The following is an 18,799-nucleotide window of genomic DNA, read 5'->3' as shown; positions in this document are numbered from 1 at the left end:
AAAATTTCTGTTTCTTAAAGAAATAGCTTCGCCTAAATTAAAGTCAAATCAAGTAAGTTATGACTGATCTACTATACTATATCAGTAATCAAGAGGAATCAAATGTCACTTTTGTTTTACCAGTTGGAATTGTCCCAAATTCCTAAGTTCCTTTAGGAAAGTCATAATTGAGGTAATATCCTCTAAAGGTAGGCATTGATTTAGTTCCTTTTCATAGTTTTCACCCTATAATAGGAGAGGAAATATAAAAACAACTCTTAAACAATTGCTACAGCCCAGTTGCCTCCCACTTCATAATCCAATAAAATGTTGAGCTCTATAAATAAGCAAGTGAGCTAATTAATGCTAAATAAAACACAGTAACTGCAACTTGTAACAATGATGTCTGAATATGAGAACTTTCCAGTTCACAGAAAGAACCTGAATGAAACTGCTCAGTAGTGCTTTGCTAGGAAGGCCAGGCAGGTGAGCCCAGAAAGATGGAATGTGTGTGACAGTTTGGGAATGCAGAAAGCATCTCCCTAGCCTTTGGGTACTGGAGAATGGAGTAGCAAAATATAGAGAACAACACTGCACTTAGTAATCTGTACAGACACTTTGAGGCACCAAAAAACTTATGTTAACATACCATAAAAACTAATCAATGCTACTCTGGGGCTCTATACCCTAATAATTATCTAATCAAAGATGTTAACCAGGTGTCAATGATTAGAAAAATTAGTGTTAAGCCAAGCCTCTTGATGTCAATCTAGAACACTCACTGGCATTCTAGACTGCCTCCAAAAAGTTACAGTATTCCTTTTAAAGTATCCATACAATACATATTATTCATGATGTCCACAAAAGTTTTGTAGAAATTAGGAACTGCTTTCCTTCATTTCAACCCACAATTTTACCACAATCAGTCACATAGTTAGTGAACACAAAAATAATGTTGCAGATGACATGATAGTGTACATGGAAAATCCTATAGACTCTACCCCAAAACTGCTCAACCTAATAAATAAATTTGGCAAAACAGCAGAATACAAAGTCAATATCCAGAAATCAAAGGCATTTTTGTATACTAACAATGAAACAGCAGGAACTGAAGTCAAGAAAAAAATTGCATTTGATATAGCAAGTAGCAAAAATAAAATACCTAGGAATAAACCTAACCAAGGAGGTAAAAGACCTGTATGCAGAAAACTACACAACACTGAAGAAAGAAATCAAGGAAGACACAAACAAATGGAAACATATACCATGTTCATGGGTTGGGAGAATTAACATCATCAAAATGTCCATACTACCCAAAGCAATTTACAGATTCAATGCAATACCTATTAAAGTACCAAAGACATACTTCACAGACATAGAACAAACACTTCAAAACTTTATATGGAACCATAAACAACCCTGAATAGCAGCTGCAATTTTTAGAAAGAAGAGCAAAGTAGGAGGGATCATAATACCTGATATCAAACTGTATTAAAAAGCCACTGTAATCAAAACAGTCTGGTACTGGCATAAAAACAGGCACATAGACCAATGGAACAGAACAGAGAGCCCAGAAATAAACCCAAATCTCTATGGCCAATTAATATTTGACAAAGGGGGCATCAACATAAAATGGACTAATAATAGCCTCTTCAACAAATGGTGTTGTGAGAACTGGACAGCTACATGCAAAAAAATGAAACTTGAGCACCAACTTACACCATACACCAAAATAAATTCAAGGTGGATGAAAGACTTAAATATAAGCTATGACACTATTAAAGTCCTAGAGGAGAACATTGACAAGAAAATCTCAGATATTTCATGCAGCAACTTTTTTTACTGATATGTTCCCTAGATCAAGGGACATAAAGGAAAAAATAAACAACTAGGATCTCATCAAAATTAAAAGGTTTTGCACAGCTAAAGAAAACAATATTATAATAAATAAAAAGAGAACCAACTGTATGGGAAAACATATTTGCCAATGATACCTCAGACAAGGGTTTAATCTCCAAAATATACAAAGAACTCACACGACTCCACTCTAAGAAGACAAGCAACCTAATTAAAAAGTGGGCAAAGGACTTGAACAGACATTTCTCCAAGGAAGACATACAGAAGATCCAGAGACACATGAAAAGATGCTCAATATCACTAGCTATATTGAGATGCAAATTAAAACCATAAATATATACCACTTTACACCAGTCACAATGGCCATCATAAACAAAGCAACAAACAACAAATGTTGGAAAGGTTGTGGAGAAGAGGGGACCCTAATCCACTGTTGGTGGGATTTCAGACTGGTACAACCACTGTGGAAAACAGTATGGAATTTTCTCAGAAAACTAAAAATGGACCTGCCTTTTGACCCAGGAATTCCACTGCTAGGATTATATCTTAAGAACCCTAAAACACCAATCCAAAAGAACCTGTGCGCCCCAATGTTCATAGCAGCACAATTTACAATAGCCAAGTGCTGGAAGCAACCTTGGTGCCCATCAGTAAATGAATGGGTTAAAAAATTATGGTATGTATACACAGTGGAATTCTATGTAGCAGAAAGAAAGAAGGAGCTCCTACCCTTTTGCAACAGCATGGATGGAACTGGAAAACATTATACTGAGTGAAATAAGCCAGGCGTTGAAAGACAAATACACATATGATCTCACCTTTAACAGGAAGCTAAACAACAAAACAAACAAGCAAGCAAAATATAACCAAAGACACTGAAATAGAGGACAGTGGGACAGTGACCAGAGGGGAGAGGGGAGGGAATTTCAGGGGGAAAAGGGGAAGGATTTACAGGAACCAGTATAAAGGACCCATGGACAACAACTAAGGGGGGGTGGAAATAAGAGGGTGGTGGGGAGCACTGGGGCGGGGGTGGGCTGGGATGGGCGTAAAAGACAGAAAACTGTACTTGAACAATAATTAAATTTAAAAAATAAAATAAAATACAAAATTAAAAAAAGACAAATATTTCTAAGATTAAAAAAAGTTATAACTAGTACAAATTAATTTCAAATGAATTATCAAGTTGCCTCATTGCACAATAATTGCATAATGAATTATCAAGTTGCTTGTAAAAATGACTTGAAAAAATATTTGTCAGTACAAAAATATGTACTTACCTCAAATACACCTAATCTATAAAGTCTCTTAAATATCCCAGAAAATGTGGAAAGTGAAGATTCATTAGAGAAAAGAAAATCAAAAGTGTCTTTTAAAAGAAATTCTTCTGTATTTTGGTCCTCCAAACCTATATAATTATCATCTTGAAATTCTAAATGCTCATGTACCTGTGAGAAAATAAAACACAGAAAATATTTTTCATTGACTTGCTTTTAATAAAGCAGAATCACTTTTAAGACATGATTCATTTCCTGTTGGACTGTAGATCAGAACTGACATCTAGTGGTCTTTTTGGAAGTCAGCAGTTTCATAAAAATGTAATATTCTTTTGAAGATCCTATCTTTTATAAGAAAAATAACTAAAGAATTATAAAGTCACATTAGTTTAGCTTGAAACCATTGTTAATGAATTTGTGTTCATGGGAGATAATATACAACATTTCTAAACAATACATTTTAAAAGAACATATCATAAACTATTAGGTGTGTGTAAAATAATAAATGACCATTAACATACATAAATTCATAAAGTTTCAAAATTCTATGAATAAATCTTTGGACTATTCAACCAAATGGACTATAAAACCAAATGAGCCACATACAATGTAATTATTCTCCTAATATAAAAGTTTAAAAATAAGTCAGCATTATATGCAATTGAATTCTGGTTGCACATAATTTAATTTTGTCTCTCTTCCTGTCTTCCCACTCCTTATCCCAAAATAAAGTTTTCTATAGACTAATTCCATCAATATTTTTCACTAATGGCTATTTTAGATTAAAAATATCTTGGAGGAAATTATCTGAATGAGTTAATTTGATTTGAGTGGAAGTAAAAGGATCAAAGTATACAAAATCACTCTTCAACTTATACATATTTATACTAGAAAAATTATACATTCAAAAATTCCTATGGCCTTATAACATATAGGTCAACTTCGAAGTGAATATCAAATTACCTTTTTATAAACTCGGTGAATAAGCTAGGTTATCTGCTAGTGTCTGTTGTCTAAATGTCCGCTTTTCTGCATTAATGCATACTTAGTTTTATGCCATATGTATTTCATAAACAGTGTTTGAACCATAGAAAATCCATGATTGTTTTATAGAAATGCGTAGTAGGAAGTGGAACTCAAATCACAGATTTTCCACATACTACTTAGTTCTCTAAACCACCATAAATACAAGTAGTGAATTTAATGAAATTTCTATTTATGATTCATTACTATGAATGAAAGGAACGCAATCACACACACATTCATATACACACACATCCTCCAGCTAAAGGTAGATGCTCACACGAGGCCTTCGGCACACTCACCTGGAGTACTACAGGGGACCTGACGCCGCCGTAACCAACATCAAAAGTTAAAAGTTGAAAGCATAATCTGCATCTGAAATAAAAACACATGTAACAAAATTATAATCAGCTTACTAAATTTAATCTATTACTGGAATTATATTATTATATATTTGAAATTATATAATATATATTACACATATTGATAGCTACTATTGTTAAATTTCAAGGTCTATGATAATTTTTAAACTACAGTTGCTTGGATAGTCTACAATGACATTTAATTTAATTTTGAATATGGAATCTGTTTTGTTTCTTACTGAAAATACAAATATATCTAAAGTATTCATAACACATTAAAGTAAATGATAAAGTCGCTGTGAAAACCTAAACATAGAGAAGGAAACTCTCCTTCTCCTACATGCCAGGCATTCTCTTTTTTTAATGGGTTTTATTTATTTACTTTTAGAGAGACAGGAAGGGAAGGAGAAAGAGAGAGAGAGAAACATTAATATGTGGTTTCCTCTCACACACCCCCTGCTGGGGACCTGGCCTACAACCCAGGCATTTTGCCCTGACTGGGAATCGAACCAGTGACCCTTTGGTTTGCAAGCCTACACTCAATACACTGAGCTACACCAGCCAGGGCCCATAGTAAGGTTGTTCTTATCCACATATAAAGCCTGATAAAGCTTAACTAAGTCACCACCCTTGTTTGGTTCATGGGATTTAACATTTTCCTAGAAAACTGGCATTAAATTACACTCAAGTTAACTGAGATATGAAGAGAGGAGTTACTGAATTTTGTTAATAAAATTCTGTAAATAAAAATATGCCTAGTCAATGGTAAGTATATATGATAAAAATAGCTGAGCTTGAAAGAGCCTGAAATTTTAAAAATCAATTTAAGGAACTGTGCTTCACTTTCTGTCACCATTATTTAAATACTAACAAATCCATAATGTGCTCTAATGTTTTAGCATCTATAAACAAGGAAACATAAGTTTAGAAGTTTGTATTTGTATACTGATATAACATTTTCCAAGAAGTAACCTACTTATGATAATTAAGATATATGTTCACTAGCAATCAATTTCTAGAAGGTAGATTTTTAAGCTTTATTTATTTGTTTATTTATTTATTTTACCTATTGAAGGCCTTTGGTCCTAGAGTTGATGTTTCCCCGAATACTTCAGCTGCCAGCAGGAGTTTGCTAATTGCTTCCTTCATATTATCAAAAGCCTGAAGAGGTGAACTGGCTCTCAGGAATGTCTCAAAAAAGGTTTGCAGCTGTAAACAAAGTAAAGAATTCACATGTTCAAACAACATCTCCCTTTGTCTTTCTATCATTTCCAAGGTGACCAATTTGAAGAATTCCTCTAGGCTATGTCTGTCACAACTTAAACAAAAGACTCCCAAATAGAAAAGTTTGATATCTAAGACACACATAGTATATATAATACATAAAAAGAGTATATAATAGTCTGCAACTATGTAATGCATACAGGGGTGAGCAAAAAGTTGGTTAACAAAAATAATACTAATTAATTAAATAATGAGTAAATACTGATCTAAGAATAAACTGTTTCATGTATTCATACTGTACACTTACTTCTGCCAACCTCTGCTTATATCATATACAAACATGTAATATATATAAATACATATATTTTTAAAATATAAGCCTTTCAACTGCCCTGGCTGGTGTAGCTCAGTGGATTGAGCGTGGGCCTGCGAACCAAAAGATCATGGTTCAATTCCCAGTCAAGGCACATTCCTGGGTTGCAGGCCAGTTCCCAGCAAGGGACACATGAGATGCAATCATACATTGATATTTCTCTCCCTCTCTCCTTCCCTTCCCCTCTGAAGATAAATAAGTAAAATCTTTTTTAAAAAGATTGAGAACCTATATTTTAAAAAAGCCTTTCAACTGAATATGGGGTGCCACTCTATCTTCTAATTTCAAATAGTGTAGAGGTATGTACTCCATTTCCCCCCTCTTTTTATGGAATCATGGAGAAAGAAGCACAAATGTAATAGGCCTGTGATCAGAATGCCCAAGTTTAATTTGCTGCTCTACTAACCAGGTAACCTTGGAGTTTTGCAACTTAATTCTCCAAATTTTTGTGGCTTCTTTAAAATGAGTTAATACCTACCAACAATAGTGTTGTGCAACAAAATTAGGAGGGTGATGGTGGAGGAGTAAATGGAAGCTAGAGCAACCTCCTCCGAGGACCAATCTGGACTTACAACTAAATTGTAGAGAAATCATTTTGAATAACCAACAGACACTAGCTGGAGAGAAGACTTATAACCAAAGACAGACAGAAGAAATCACTTCACCACAACAAGGCTGGTAGGCAGTGGAGGAGGCACAGGAGAGCTGGCTGGGCGTCCATGGGTGACAGCTGAAGTTCCAAAGGGACCTTTCAGCAGCTGGGGGATTCCCCCTGAGAAGTGTGGGGTCTAAACCCCAACCTGGGCTCCCCAGCCTACAGCACCACAGCTGGAAATGAAACAGGATAACATCCAGCTGTGAAAAGCAGCAGGGCTTCTGGCTGCCAGGGTGAGGTGATTGGAGATGCAGAAAGCCTCTTAAGGGACCAACACATACAATTTCATTTGTAGCCACTTAACCTGAGCTCTGGCAGAGGGAGGGCAGAGTGGACTAGAGATGCTTGAGAAAGGTCTGAGGTTGGTGGTTCTGGGGTGAGAACTGCAGGAACAGCCACCAGGATCCCTATGCTAAGACATTGTCCATGATGTAAAACCCACCTTTCTCAGGCAGAGCACTCCCCTCCGAATGACATCAGTGTGAGGGGAGAAATAGTCCCACCCACAGGAATTACTCTGGTCCTCCCTGTGGAACTTAAAATGGGCTGCTGATTAAGCTTGATTAAATTAACAAACTTCTCAGTTTAACAACTAAGGCAGAAAATACAAAGAAGTAGCCAAAATGGGAAGACAAAGAAACAGACCTCAAATAAAAGAACAAGAGAATTATCCGGGATAACTAGATGAAATGGAGGCAGCAATTTACCAGATAGAGAGTTTAGAGTAATGATCATAAATATACTCAATGGCATGAAAAAAATGACACAGAAAGCAAAAGGGGGACCAGTCAGAAATAAAGAAAACAATATCTAAAATAAATAATACACTGGAAGGAATAAATAGAGGGTTAGGTAAAGCAGATGATCAAGTCAGTGGTTTGGAAGACAAGGTAGAAAAAAACACCCAAACAGAGCAACAGAAAAAAATAATTTTAAAAAAATGAGGAGAGCTTAAGAAACATTTTGGACAATATGAAATGTAACACTATCCACATCATGGGAATGCCAGAAGGAGAAGAGAATGAGCAAGGGGATTGAGAAACTATGTGAAGAAATAATGACTTCCCTATTCTGTTGAAGGAAAAAGACACACAAGACCAGGAATCTCAGAGGCTTTGAAACAAATTGGACCAAAAAAAAGGCCTACATTTAGACATTCCATAATTAAAATGACAATGCTAAAAGACAAGGAGAGAATCCTAAAAGCTGCAAGAGAAAACCGGGTGGTTAACTACAAGGGAACACCAATTAGACTGGCTATCTGATTACTCAACAGAAACATTTTGGACCTGAAGGGAGTGGCGTGAAATATTCAAGGTGATGAAAAGTAAGCACATACAACCGAGGCTACTTTACTCAGCAAGGCTATGATTTAAAATCAGAAGAGAAATAAGGAGCTACCCAGACAAGAAAAAGTTAAGGAGTTTGATAACGCCAAACCAGTACTGCAACAAATGTTAAAGGGCTTGCTTTAAGAAGAAGAAAAAGAGAAAGAAAAAAACAGAGGAAAACAGTCTAATGATAAAATGGCACTGCATACATATATATCAATAATAACCTTAAATGTAAGTGGCTTAAATGCTCCATTCAAAAGATGTAGGGCAGCTGAATGGATAAGAAAACAAGACTCATATATATGCTGTCCCCAAGAGACCCATGTCAGATCAAAAGACACATATAGACTAAAAGTAAAGAGGAAGAAAAAGACATTTCATGCAAATGGAAAGGAAAAAAAGCTGGGGTATAGCTTATATCTGACAAAACAGACTTCAAAATTAAGGCTATAGTAAGAGACAAAGAAGGACACAAAATAACGATAAAGGGAACAATCCAACAAGAGGATATGACCCTAGCAAACATTTATGCACCTAACATAGGAGCACCTAAATATGTGAAGCAAATCCTGATGGATATAAAGGGAGACATCAATACAAATACAGTCATAGTTGGGGATCTTAACACCTCATTAACTTCAATGGCTAGATCTTCCATGCAGAAAATCAACAAGGAGATAGTGGCCATAAACTACCAGCAAGATCAAATGGATTTAATTGATATCTTCAGAGCATGTCACCCCTAAGTAGCAGAATATACATACTTTTCAAGTACACAAGGATAGACCACATGTTAGGACACAAAGGAAGTGTCAATAAATTTAAGGAAATTTAAATCATATTAAGCATCTCCTCTGACCACAATGCTATGAAACTAGAAATCAATTATGAGAACACTGAAAAACACACAAAGACATGGGAGCTAAGTAATGTGTTATTAAACAATGAATGGGTCAACAATGAGATCAGAGAAGAAATCAAAAGATATCTTGAAACAAGTGAAAATGAGGACACAACATAACCAAATTTGTGGGACACTGGGAAAGCATCCTGAGAATGGAATTCGTAGCATTACAGGCCTATCCTCCCCCCCAAAAAAGCTCAGATAAACAATCTAATTTCACACTTAAAGGAACTTGAAAATGAAGAAAAAACAAAGCCCAAAGTGAGTAGAAGGAATGAAGTAATAAAGATCAGAGCAGAAATAAATGAAATAGAGTCTTAAAAAAGATACAGAAGATCAATGAATCCAGAGCTGGTTCTTTAAAAAAATAAATGAGATTGACAAACATTTAACTAGACTCATCAAGAAAAAAAGAGAACCCAAATAAATAGAATCAGAAATGAAAGAGGAGAAATAACAATTTATACTCAAGAAACACAAAAGACTCTAGGAAAATATTATGAACTATGTGCCAACAAACTGGACAACCTGAATGAAATGGATAAATTCCTAGAAACATACAATCTTCTAAATTAGGAAGAATCAGAGAATCTGAATACACAGATTATACCTACTGAAATGGAAGCAGTAACTGTAATCTCCCAACAAACAAAAGCCTAGGACAGGAATAGATTCATAAGTTTTACCAATCATTCTGAGAACAACACATCTACTTCTCAAACTATTTTATAAAACTCCCAATGAGGGAAGTCTTCCAAATAGCATTATCCTAATTTCAAAACCAGATGAAGACACTACAAAGAGTCAAAATTACTGGCCTGATGAAGATAAACACTAAAATTCTCAACAAAATATTAGCAAACTGAATACTTAAATGCATCAAATAGATCATACACCATGACCCAGTGGGATTTATTCTGGCAATACAAGTTTGGTACAGCATTCACAAATTAATAAATGTGATTCCCCATATAAACAAAATAAAAGATAAAAATCACATGATCACATCAATAGATGCAGAAAAAGCATTTGACAAATTCTAGAACCCATTTATGATCAGAACTATCAACAAAGTGGGAATATATAAAACATACCTAAACATAATAAAGGCCATATATGACTAACCCACTGCCAGTATCATACTCAATGGGCAGATACTACCAACATTCCCCTTAAGAACCAGAACAAGAAAGGAATGTCCACTTTCACCTCTCTTATTCAATATATTACTGGAAACCTAGCCACAACAATCAGACAAAAAGAAGAACTGAAAGGCATCCAAATTGAAAAGAAAGAAATAAAACTGTAATTATTTGAAGATGACATGATACTGTATATTTAAGGTTCTCTAACCCAAAAGATACCACCAAGAAATTACTAGAATTGATAAATGAATTCAGAAAAGTAGTAGGATACAAAATTAATAACCAGAAATCAGTTGCATATTTATATGCCAATAATGAACTAACAGAAAGTGAAATTAAGAAAACAATTTCATTCATAATTACTTTAAAAAAATATAAAAAACCTAGGAATAAACCTAACCAAGGATGTAGAAGACCTGTACTCAGAAAATTATAAGAAACTGAAGAAGATACAAATAAGTTGAAGAACATACCATGTTCATTTATAGAAAAGATTAATTTCATAAAAATGTCCATAATACCCAAAACAATCTATAAACACAATTCCTATCAAGATTCCAATGCTGTATTTCACAGAACTGAAACAAATATTTCAAAAAATGTATATGGAACTGCAGAAGGCCCCACATAGCAACAGTGATCCTGAGAAAGAAGAACAAAGTTGGAGGAATCATGCTACCTAATATCAAATTATAATATATGGCCAAGGTAATCAATACAGCATGGTACTGTAATAAAAACAAACACATAGTTCAATGGAACAGAATAGAGAGCCCAGAAATAAATCCATACATTTATAGTAAATTAATTCAACAAAGTGAGCAAGCATGTACAATGGGCTAAAAATAGTTTATTCAATAAATAGTGTTGGGAAAATTAGACAGGCATGTGCAGAAAAATGAAACTAGACCACCTTCTTATACCACACAGAAGTATAAATTCAAAGTGGATCAAAGACTTAAATGTTAGACTTGAAACCATAAAAATCCTAGATGAAAACATAAGCAGCAAAATCTCAGGCATTGATCATAGCAATTTTTATCAGATATATCCCCCCAGGCAAGGGAAATGAAAGAAAAAAAATAAACGAGTGAGACTATATCTAACTAAAAGATTTTTGCACAGCAAAGGAAATCATCCACAAAAAAAAAATGTAACCCACAGAATGGGAGAACATATTCTCCAGTAGATCTGATAAGGGGTTAATATCCAAAATTAATGAAGTACCTACAAAACTCAACGCCCCCCCCCAAAAAAAAAACAATTAAAACACATGCAAAGGGCCTGAATAGACACTTCTCCAAGGAGGACATAAAAATGGCCAATAGACAACTTCCACCAAGATGGAGGGGTAGGTGGAAACACTTTGCTTCCTCACACAAGCAAATCTAAAAACAACAAAATTTTAACGACAATAAACTCAACCAAACCACACAGAAAATCGACAATACAGAGTTCAAAAACAACACTCAGCTAAACACACTGAGTTTAGCTGACACACTCAGCTAAACCGGTGAGAGGGGCAAAGCCAGCAACAGAGCGGGTTGGCCAAAAAGATCCCTGACGGAGGTGGTGCGCAGTCAGCGGAAGGCGCGGATCCCAGGTGCGGGCTAGCTACAGGCGGATACAGGGAAGAGGCCCGGCTGGCTGTCTGTGGTTGGTTGAGCATTTGCGTGCAGATAAACCAGTGAAGAGGTGATCATTGAGACCGCAGGGTGCAGGGCAGCAGGCTCGCACATTTCAACTCAGATAAACAGGCAGGGGAGAGCGATGGGACGGACTGGGGGAGCGGGGAGATGACCACCATTGCTCCCTCTCTGACCCCACCCCCACATACAACATCACAAACCGGTGACCTGGGTGGCCCCGCCCTGGTGAACACCTAAGGCTCTGCTCCTCAAACATAATAGGCACAAACAGATAAAAACATGGCTCAAGAAGAACTCAGAGCCCGCCCCAGAGCCAATAAATCTAAGCAATGAAGAAATAGCTAAACTTTCAGATGCACAGTTCGAAACACTGATGATCAGAATGCTCACAGAACTGGTTGATTTTAGTCACAAATTAGAGGAACATATGAAGGCTAAACTAATTGAAATGAATGCCAATGCACAGGAAACCAATAGTAATGGGAAAAAAAAACTGGAACTCAAATTAAAGGAGTAGACCAGAAGAAAGGAAAAAAATGACCAAACAGAAAAATATGAAGAAACAAGAATTCAAAAAAATGAGGAGAGGCTTAGGAATCTCCAGGACATCTTTAAATGCTCCAACATCCGAATTATAGGGGTACCAGAAGGGGAAGAGGAACAGTCACAGGTGGAAACATTATTTGAACAAATAATAAAAGAGAACTTCCCCAATTTGGCAAAGGATATAGACTTCCAGGAAATCCAGGAAGCTCAGAGAGTCCCAAAGAAGTTGGACCCAAGAAGGAACACACCAAGGCACATCATCATTATATTAGCCAATATTAAAATGAAGGACAGAATCCTAGAAGCAGCAAGAGATAAGGGGATAGTCACCTACAAAGGAGTTCCCATCAGACTGTCAGCAGATTTCTCAAAAGAGACCTTACAGGCAAGAAGGGGCTGGAAAGAAGTATGCCAACTCATGAAAACCAAAGACCTACAACCAAGATTGCTCTACCCAGCAAAGTTTTCATTTAAAATGGAAGGACAGATAAAGTGCTTTTCAGATAAGATCAAATTCAAGGAGTTCATCATCACCAAGCCCTTATTATATGAAATGTTAAAGGGACTTATCTAAGAAAAAGAAGATAAAAAAGATGAACAGTGAAAGGACAGCAAACTCACAGTTATCAACAACCACACCTAAAACGAAAGCAAACTAAAAGGACAGCTAGATCAGGAGTGAACCATAGAAATGAAGATCACATGGAGGGTTAGCAACAGGGGAGTGGGAGAAGGAGAAGGGGGGAGAAAGTACAGAAAATAAGTAGCATAGACAGTAGATAGAAAATAAATAGGGGGAGGGTAAGAATAGTAGGGGAAATATAGAATCTAAAGAACTTGAGACACATGTTCATGAACTAAAGGGGGGAATGGTGGGGGAGGGGTGTGCAGGGTGGAGGGGAATGAAGGGGGGAAATAGAAGAAATGTAATGACATAATCAATAAAATAAAAATACATTTAAAAAATGGCCAATAGACATATGAAAAGATGCTCAATATCACCAATCATCAGAGAAATGCAAATTAAAATCACAATGAGATACCTTCTCACACCCATGAGAATGGGTATCATCAATAAATTAAAAAACAGGTGCTGGCGAGGATGTGGAGGATGTGGAGAAAGGGGAACCCTTTTACACTGTTGGTGGGAATGGAGGTTAAGGCAGTCACTCTGGAAAGCAGTATAGACATACCTCAAAAAAGCAAAAATGGATCTATCTGCCTTTGGACCCAGCAATCCTATTTCTGGGACTATATCCGAAGGAACTAAAAACACTAATCTGAAAAAACATACCCTATGTTCATTGCAGCATTATTTATAGTTGCCAAGATAGGGAAACAGCCCAGGTGTCCATCAGTAGATGAGTGAATGAAACAACTATGGGACATTTTCACAATGGAATACTACTCAGCTGTAAAAAAGAAAATTTTACTGTTTGTGAAAGTATGGATGGACCTGAATAACATTATGCTAAGTGAAATAAGCCAGTCAGAGAAAGACAAATACTATATGATCTCATTCATATGTGCAATCTAATAAAAAATACTGAACTAACAAGGAAAATGGAGAGAGACTCATAGATGGAAAGCAGGAGGACAACTACTGGTAGGGGAGGTGAGGGGATGGAGGAGCTGAGCAAAAAGGAAAAAGGACTCATGGACATGGACAACGGTGTGGTGATTGTAGGGGGCAGGAGGGTATAATGGGACTAAATGATAATGTAAAAATTACAATAAAGATTAAATTTAAAAAAACAAATCAAGAGAAAAGTATTTGAATGCCATTGTAAAGTATGAAATTCAAATATAACCTTATTATCACCTCTCTGCATATATCAGAACAAAAACAACTCTATCAAAGTTGTTTCTTCAGCACTAGCTGATGTGGTTCAGTGGATTGAGTGCTGGTCTACAAAGCTAAAGGTTTGTAGTTCGATTGCTGGTCAGAGCACATACCAGGGTTGCCGGCAGGTACCCAAGTTGGGGCTACGCTAAGCAGCCAGTGGATGTTTCTCTTCCTTTCTTTCTCCCTCCCTTTCTCTTTCTCTAAAAATAAATAAATAAAATATTTTTTAAATTTTATTTTTCACTGCATTTCACTATGGGAGGTCTATAACTATTAAAGACTCTAATAGAATCTCAGTGTTCTCCTAACATTTTAACCTAAGTTTTCATGTGGATAGAGAGATAGGGAGTGAAGCTCAGGTTTATTCCTTCTTAGAAACACTCTAGTTGGTATCACAAGTGGCTACTTTTACTTGCTTAAATATTGAAACAATGAAACAAAACTACTTCAAGAGGATGCTTAGCATCAGAGTTCAAGACAAATTTTTTTTTAAGTATGAAAAATCTCATATTAACTCATAGGCTTTGGATAAATGTGCTCTTTCAAAGATGGACAAAAATATTTTTTGAAATCTGAAACTAATATAAATAATATTAATGCCAATTGCAATTGAAACATTAAAAAATAAATCCTTTTTGAAGCAACATGAAACAAGCATTCTATTCATGTTTTGAAAGCGCAGACAACATCTATTTGAAGTGCTGAAGAGTGCAAAGAGAAACACTTGTTGCAATGAAGAGGAAGGACAGATATTGGCACAAATCAATGGACAGAAATGGTAAATGGATCTTTAAAATATACAAGCAAAATTCCCCTAGAGAAACAAACACAAACTTCACAAATTTTACCAGCTCAAAACCAGAAACCTAATGAGATAAATGCTTTAGGATCCTATGAACACATCATTAGCTTTGGCAGTGGGGATGTTTTTCCATTACACTAAGAAAAATGAATGCAATAAATTGAATGATCAAAAGAAAGCAAATTAATGGTATCACTGAAAATGTTAACATCCTTGAGTCGAAAAGGAGTAATGTTATGTTTTTCCAAAAAAACTAACATATTTCACTCAGCTCACCATAATATGTATACAGTTATTGATGACATTATTGTATTTGCCCATTTCAATGCTTTGTGAATATTCCAAAGTTCAGGGTTAATAATTTAAGAAAGTTGGAAATGTAAGTGTAGCATATAACATACATAAGATTGATTATCAGCCCTGGTTGGTGTGATTCAGTGGATTGAGTGCCAGCCTGTGAACCAAAGGGTCTCTGGCTTGATTCCCAGTCAAAGCACATGCCTGGGTTGTGGGCCAGGTTCCCAGCTGGGGGGGGGGGTGTGAGAAGCAACCACGCATTGATGTTTCTCTCCCTCTCTTTCTCTTTCCCTTTCTTTAAAAATAAATAAATAAATAAAATCTTTAAAAAATATCATTCTCATCATTATTTTAAAATTTTAATCGGATTATATTCTCTATGGCAATAAAGTAAAAGCAAATTAATGTCTTGGGTTATGTTTACTCTTCTACTGTGAAAAGGATTATTTCTTAATTTCTGGCTATAAAAGAGCATTGAATATGGGCTGCCAGTACATGTTCAGTTCCATTTAATTTAACCTTTGTGAGAACTTTACCACGTGGGAAGCACCACACTCTGAACTTTGGGGGACAAGCACATAGCACAGAAGTAACGTTATAGACTTTAAAAGCAAAAGTTCCAGAGGCAAAACTTTGGATCTATGTCTGTTACTATTATTATTTTTAAAAAATATTTTATTGATTATGACATTACAGTTGTTCTATTTCCGCCCTTCATTCCCCTCCACCCTGCACAACCCCTCCCCCACCATCCCTCCCTTTAGTTTATGACCACGTGTCTCAAGTTCTTTAGATTCTATATTTCCCCTAATATTCTTGCCCTACGCCCTATTTTCTACCTACCGTCTATGCTACTTATTTTCTGTACCTTCTCCCCCACTCGCTAACCCTCCATATATGATCTTCATTTCTATGGTTCACTCCTGATCTAGCTGTCCTCTTAGTTTGCTTTTGTTTTAGGTGTGGTTGTTAATAACTGTGAGTTTGCTGTCCTTTCACTGTTCATCTTTTTTATCTTCTTTTGTTACTATTATGTGGTGAGGCCTTGTGGGATTAATCACAGTATCTACTTTAAAAATGTATTGCTAAGATTAAATGAGAGAATGAACATAAGTTACACCATCATGTGGCATGTCAATAACTTACTACATGTTAATGCCTTTTATTAATTAAAACAAGGCCAAAGCCATTTAAAGGAAAATTCAACTACAGTAGATGTTGTATCAAGATTCTGATAATGTAACACATGATTAGAGAATCAAACTGCCTCTGGGAATTCAGACACTAGCCAAGGAAGAACATTTAAAAAGTATATGTAAGCCTTTCAGTATGTTTTAAAAAGAGAATACAGAGGCCTGGTGACTGAATGGGCCCCTCCAGTGACATGCCCACCCAGCAGAAGTGGAAGAGCAGAACTGAAGGACCCAAATGACTGGCTTTTCTCCCACCTCCCTAAGAACTCAGTCTGCTAAGAGAAGGACTAGCATGGGCCAACAGCCACGGAAGCCAGGACCAGACACAGCTGCCTTTATGAATAGAGGCATGAAGAGAGAAGAGAAGCAGCACTTAAAAAGCTAGAGTCAAGGTGGAGCAACTTGTTTTATTTGTGTGTTAGTTCCACTCCCAATTTTTGTTTCTGTATGTATTTCCTTCTCTTTCATTGCATGGATTTCAATTTATTTAAGCTCCTCAGTTCAAAGAAAGTTCCAGCTGAGTGACCTCTTGAATTCAATTTATTTAGTATATCAGCAAGTAAACTACAGAAATGAAAGTAAAATCATGCAAATACTTACTAGGTACTTTTTTTTAAATCATCAATTTTCAATAAGTCACCTAAACAGGGCATAATATGTTTATTAGTTTTTATAATTAATCCACTTAGGCTAAGTGAAAAACTTCTTTGAGTGTCTGGTTGTGTTTTTATTACACTAATTTGTATTTCCTTGAGTTCTGTGCATCTCAGTGAGTTTGGATGTAGGAATAGAGAACTATACTCAGTGATCTCATCAGACAATGTCAAATCTGAGGTTATTTGATGTTAATTGCATTCAAAAATATATGAACCTGAAAAACACATTTCACCCAGGAGCTTTCTTAACTCAAGTAGGAATGCCCAAAGGAGCACCTTCACTTTCTTCATTAATTTAAAATAGTCAAGCCATGAGTTCACACATCAAAGATATTTCTGCCTCTATGGATAAAGAGTTTTTTTAAAGATTTTATTTATCTTTAGAGGGGAAGGGAAGGAGAGAGGGAGAGAAATATCAATGTACGGTTGCCTCTCATACGTCCCATGCTGGGACCTGGCCTGCAACTCAGGCATGTGCCCTGACTGGGAATCAGACTGCGATCCTTTGGTTCACAGGGCCACACTCAATCCAGTGAGCTGCACCAGAGAGGGCTGGATAAAGACCTTTAATCAATGTTATTGAGTTACATAAAAAGACACTATAAGATTCCAAAAAAATCAGTGGCTTAGCAATGAGATAAAAATGAATTCAAGAGCATCTTAAAACTTTTCACATGATATAAACCTATTTTATAAACTATAAATTTTCCTACTTCAATGTAAAAGTGAGGTACAAGTTTAGTACAAAATAAATTATGTAGAAAATGACTTTGTGAGGTCACGATTGCCAAATCAGGCAGTTAAAGCAGTAACACAGTACTTATAATTTTTACATCTATCCATTCAAGAAATTTATTAAAATGTACATAAAGGACCAAAATTATCAATTAAACTGAAAAGATAAGAGGAACTGAGAAGAACTTGAGAATATTTGTAGGAAAACTTCAGTTATGTCTTGGTATCTTAAAGCACTTCCAAGGCCTTCTACCTACCTCATTCCCCCACCCCACCTCTCACATGCTAAATTCTGGGATTGGCCTCATTATTTCCCTTTATCCTCCCACAAGACCTTGGGCAAATTGCTCTCAAAGACAACATGTGCTGTTCTGCATTAAACTTGTTGACTTTTTTTATCTGCTCTCCATGACATTATGAGCTCTTTCAGGGAAGAAACCATACTGTTTTATCTTTGGGTGGTCAGTACCTAACACAGAGTAGGTATTACAAAAGACTGTTGAATGAATAAACCTAAGCATAGCATTACCGAAACCACAGAGACTTTGAAAACAGAGGTAGTTTACTGGAGCTTGAGGATAACCTAAGTTTTCTCTTTTAGACACATGTTTACCTCTTACTTCCATCTAATAAGACAGGAAGGATATGCATTTTTCTGGTGCCTTATAATAAAACCTTTGAGAAACAGAAGCTTACAGCTATTCAAGAGGATCTTTTTAAAGATTTTATTTATTTATTTATCTTTAGAGAGGGAGGAAAGGAGAGAAGGAGAGAAACATCAATGTGTGGTTGCCTCTCATGTGTCTCCTGCTGGGAACTGGCCTGCAGCACAGGCATGTGCCCTGACTGGGAATCAAACCGCGATACTCTGATTCACAGGCCCATGCTCAATCCACTGAGCTACCCCAGCCAGGGCTCAAGAGGATTTTTGAACTGAGAAAA

At 36.1% G+C, this 18,799-nt stretch overlaps 1 protein-coding gene across 4 annotated transcripts in view; it reads right to left on the bottom strand.

Annotated features, from left to right (window-relative positions):
- Window positions 1–18,799, bottom strand: part of CPED1 (cadherin like and PC-esterase domain containing 1) — a 296,506-nt gene that overhangs the window by 144,800 nt on the left and 132,907 nt on the right. For all 4 annotated transcript variants that reach the window (XM_053669962.1, XM_037139671.2, XM_053669963.1 and 1 more), the window contains 4 exons: window positions 5,565–5,707; window positions 4,439–4,511; window positions 3,117–3,284; window positions 121–225 (listed from right to left, as the gene is read on the bottom strand). In XM_053669962.1, the coding sequence (XP_053525937.1) occupies window positions 121–225; window positions 3,117–3,284; window positions 4,439–4,511; window positions 5,565–5,707 (489 nt within the window). The remainder of the gene's footprint in view (window positions 1–120; window positions 226–3,116; window positions 3,285–4,438; window positions 4,512–5,564; window positions 5,708–18,799) is intronic.

Source organism: Artibeus jamaicensis, unplaced genomic scaffold, assembly GCF_021234435.1.
Source record: "Artibeus jamaicensis isolate MK-2021 breed Jamaican fruit bat unplaced genomic scaffold, CSHL_Jam_final contig_540, whole genome shotgun sequence".
In the NCBI taxonomy this organism is placed as follows: domain Eukaryota; kingdom Metazoa; phylum Chordata; class Mammalia; order Chiroptera; family Phyllostomidae; genus Artibeus; species Artibeus jamaicensis.
The sequence above is the reverse complement of the archived record's forward strand: the minus strand, read 5'-3'. Positions and strand labels throughout refer to the sequence as shown.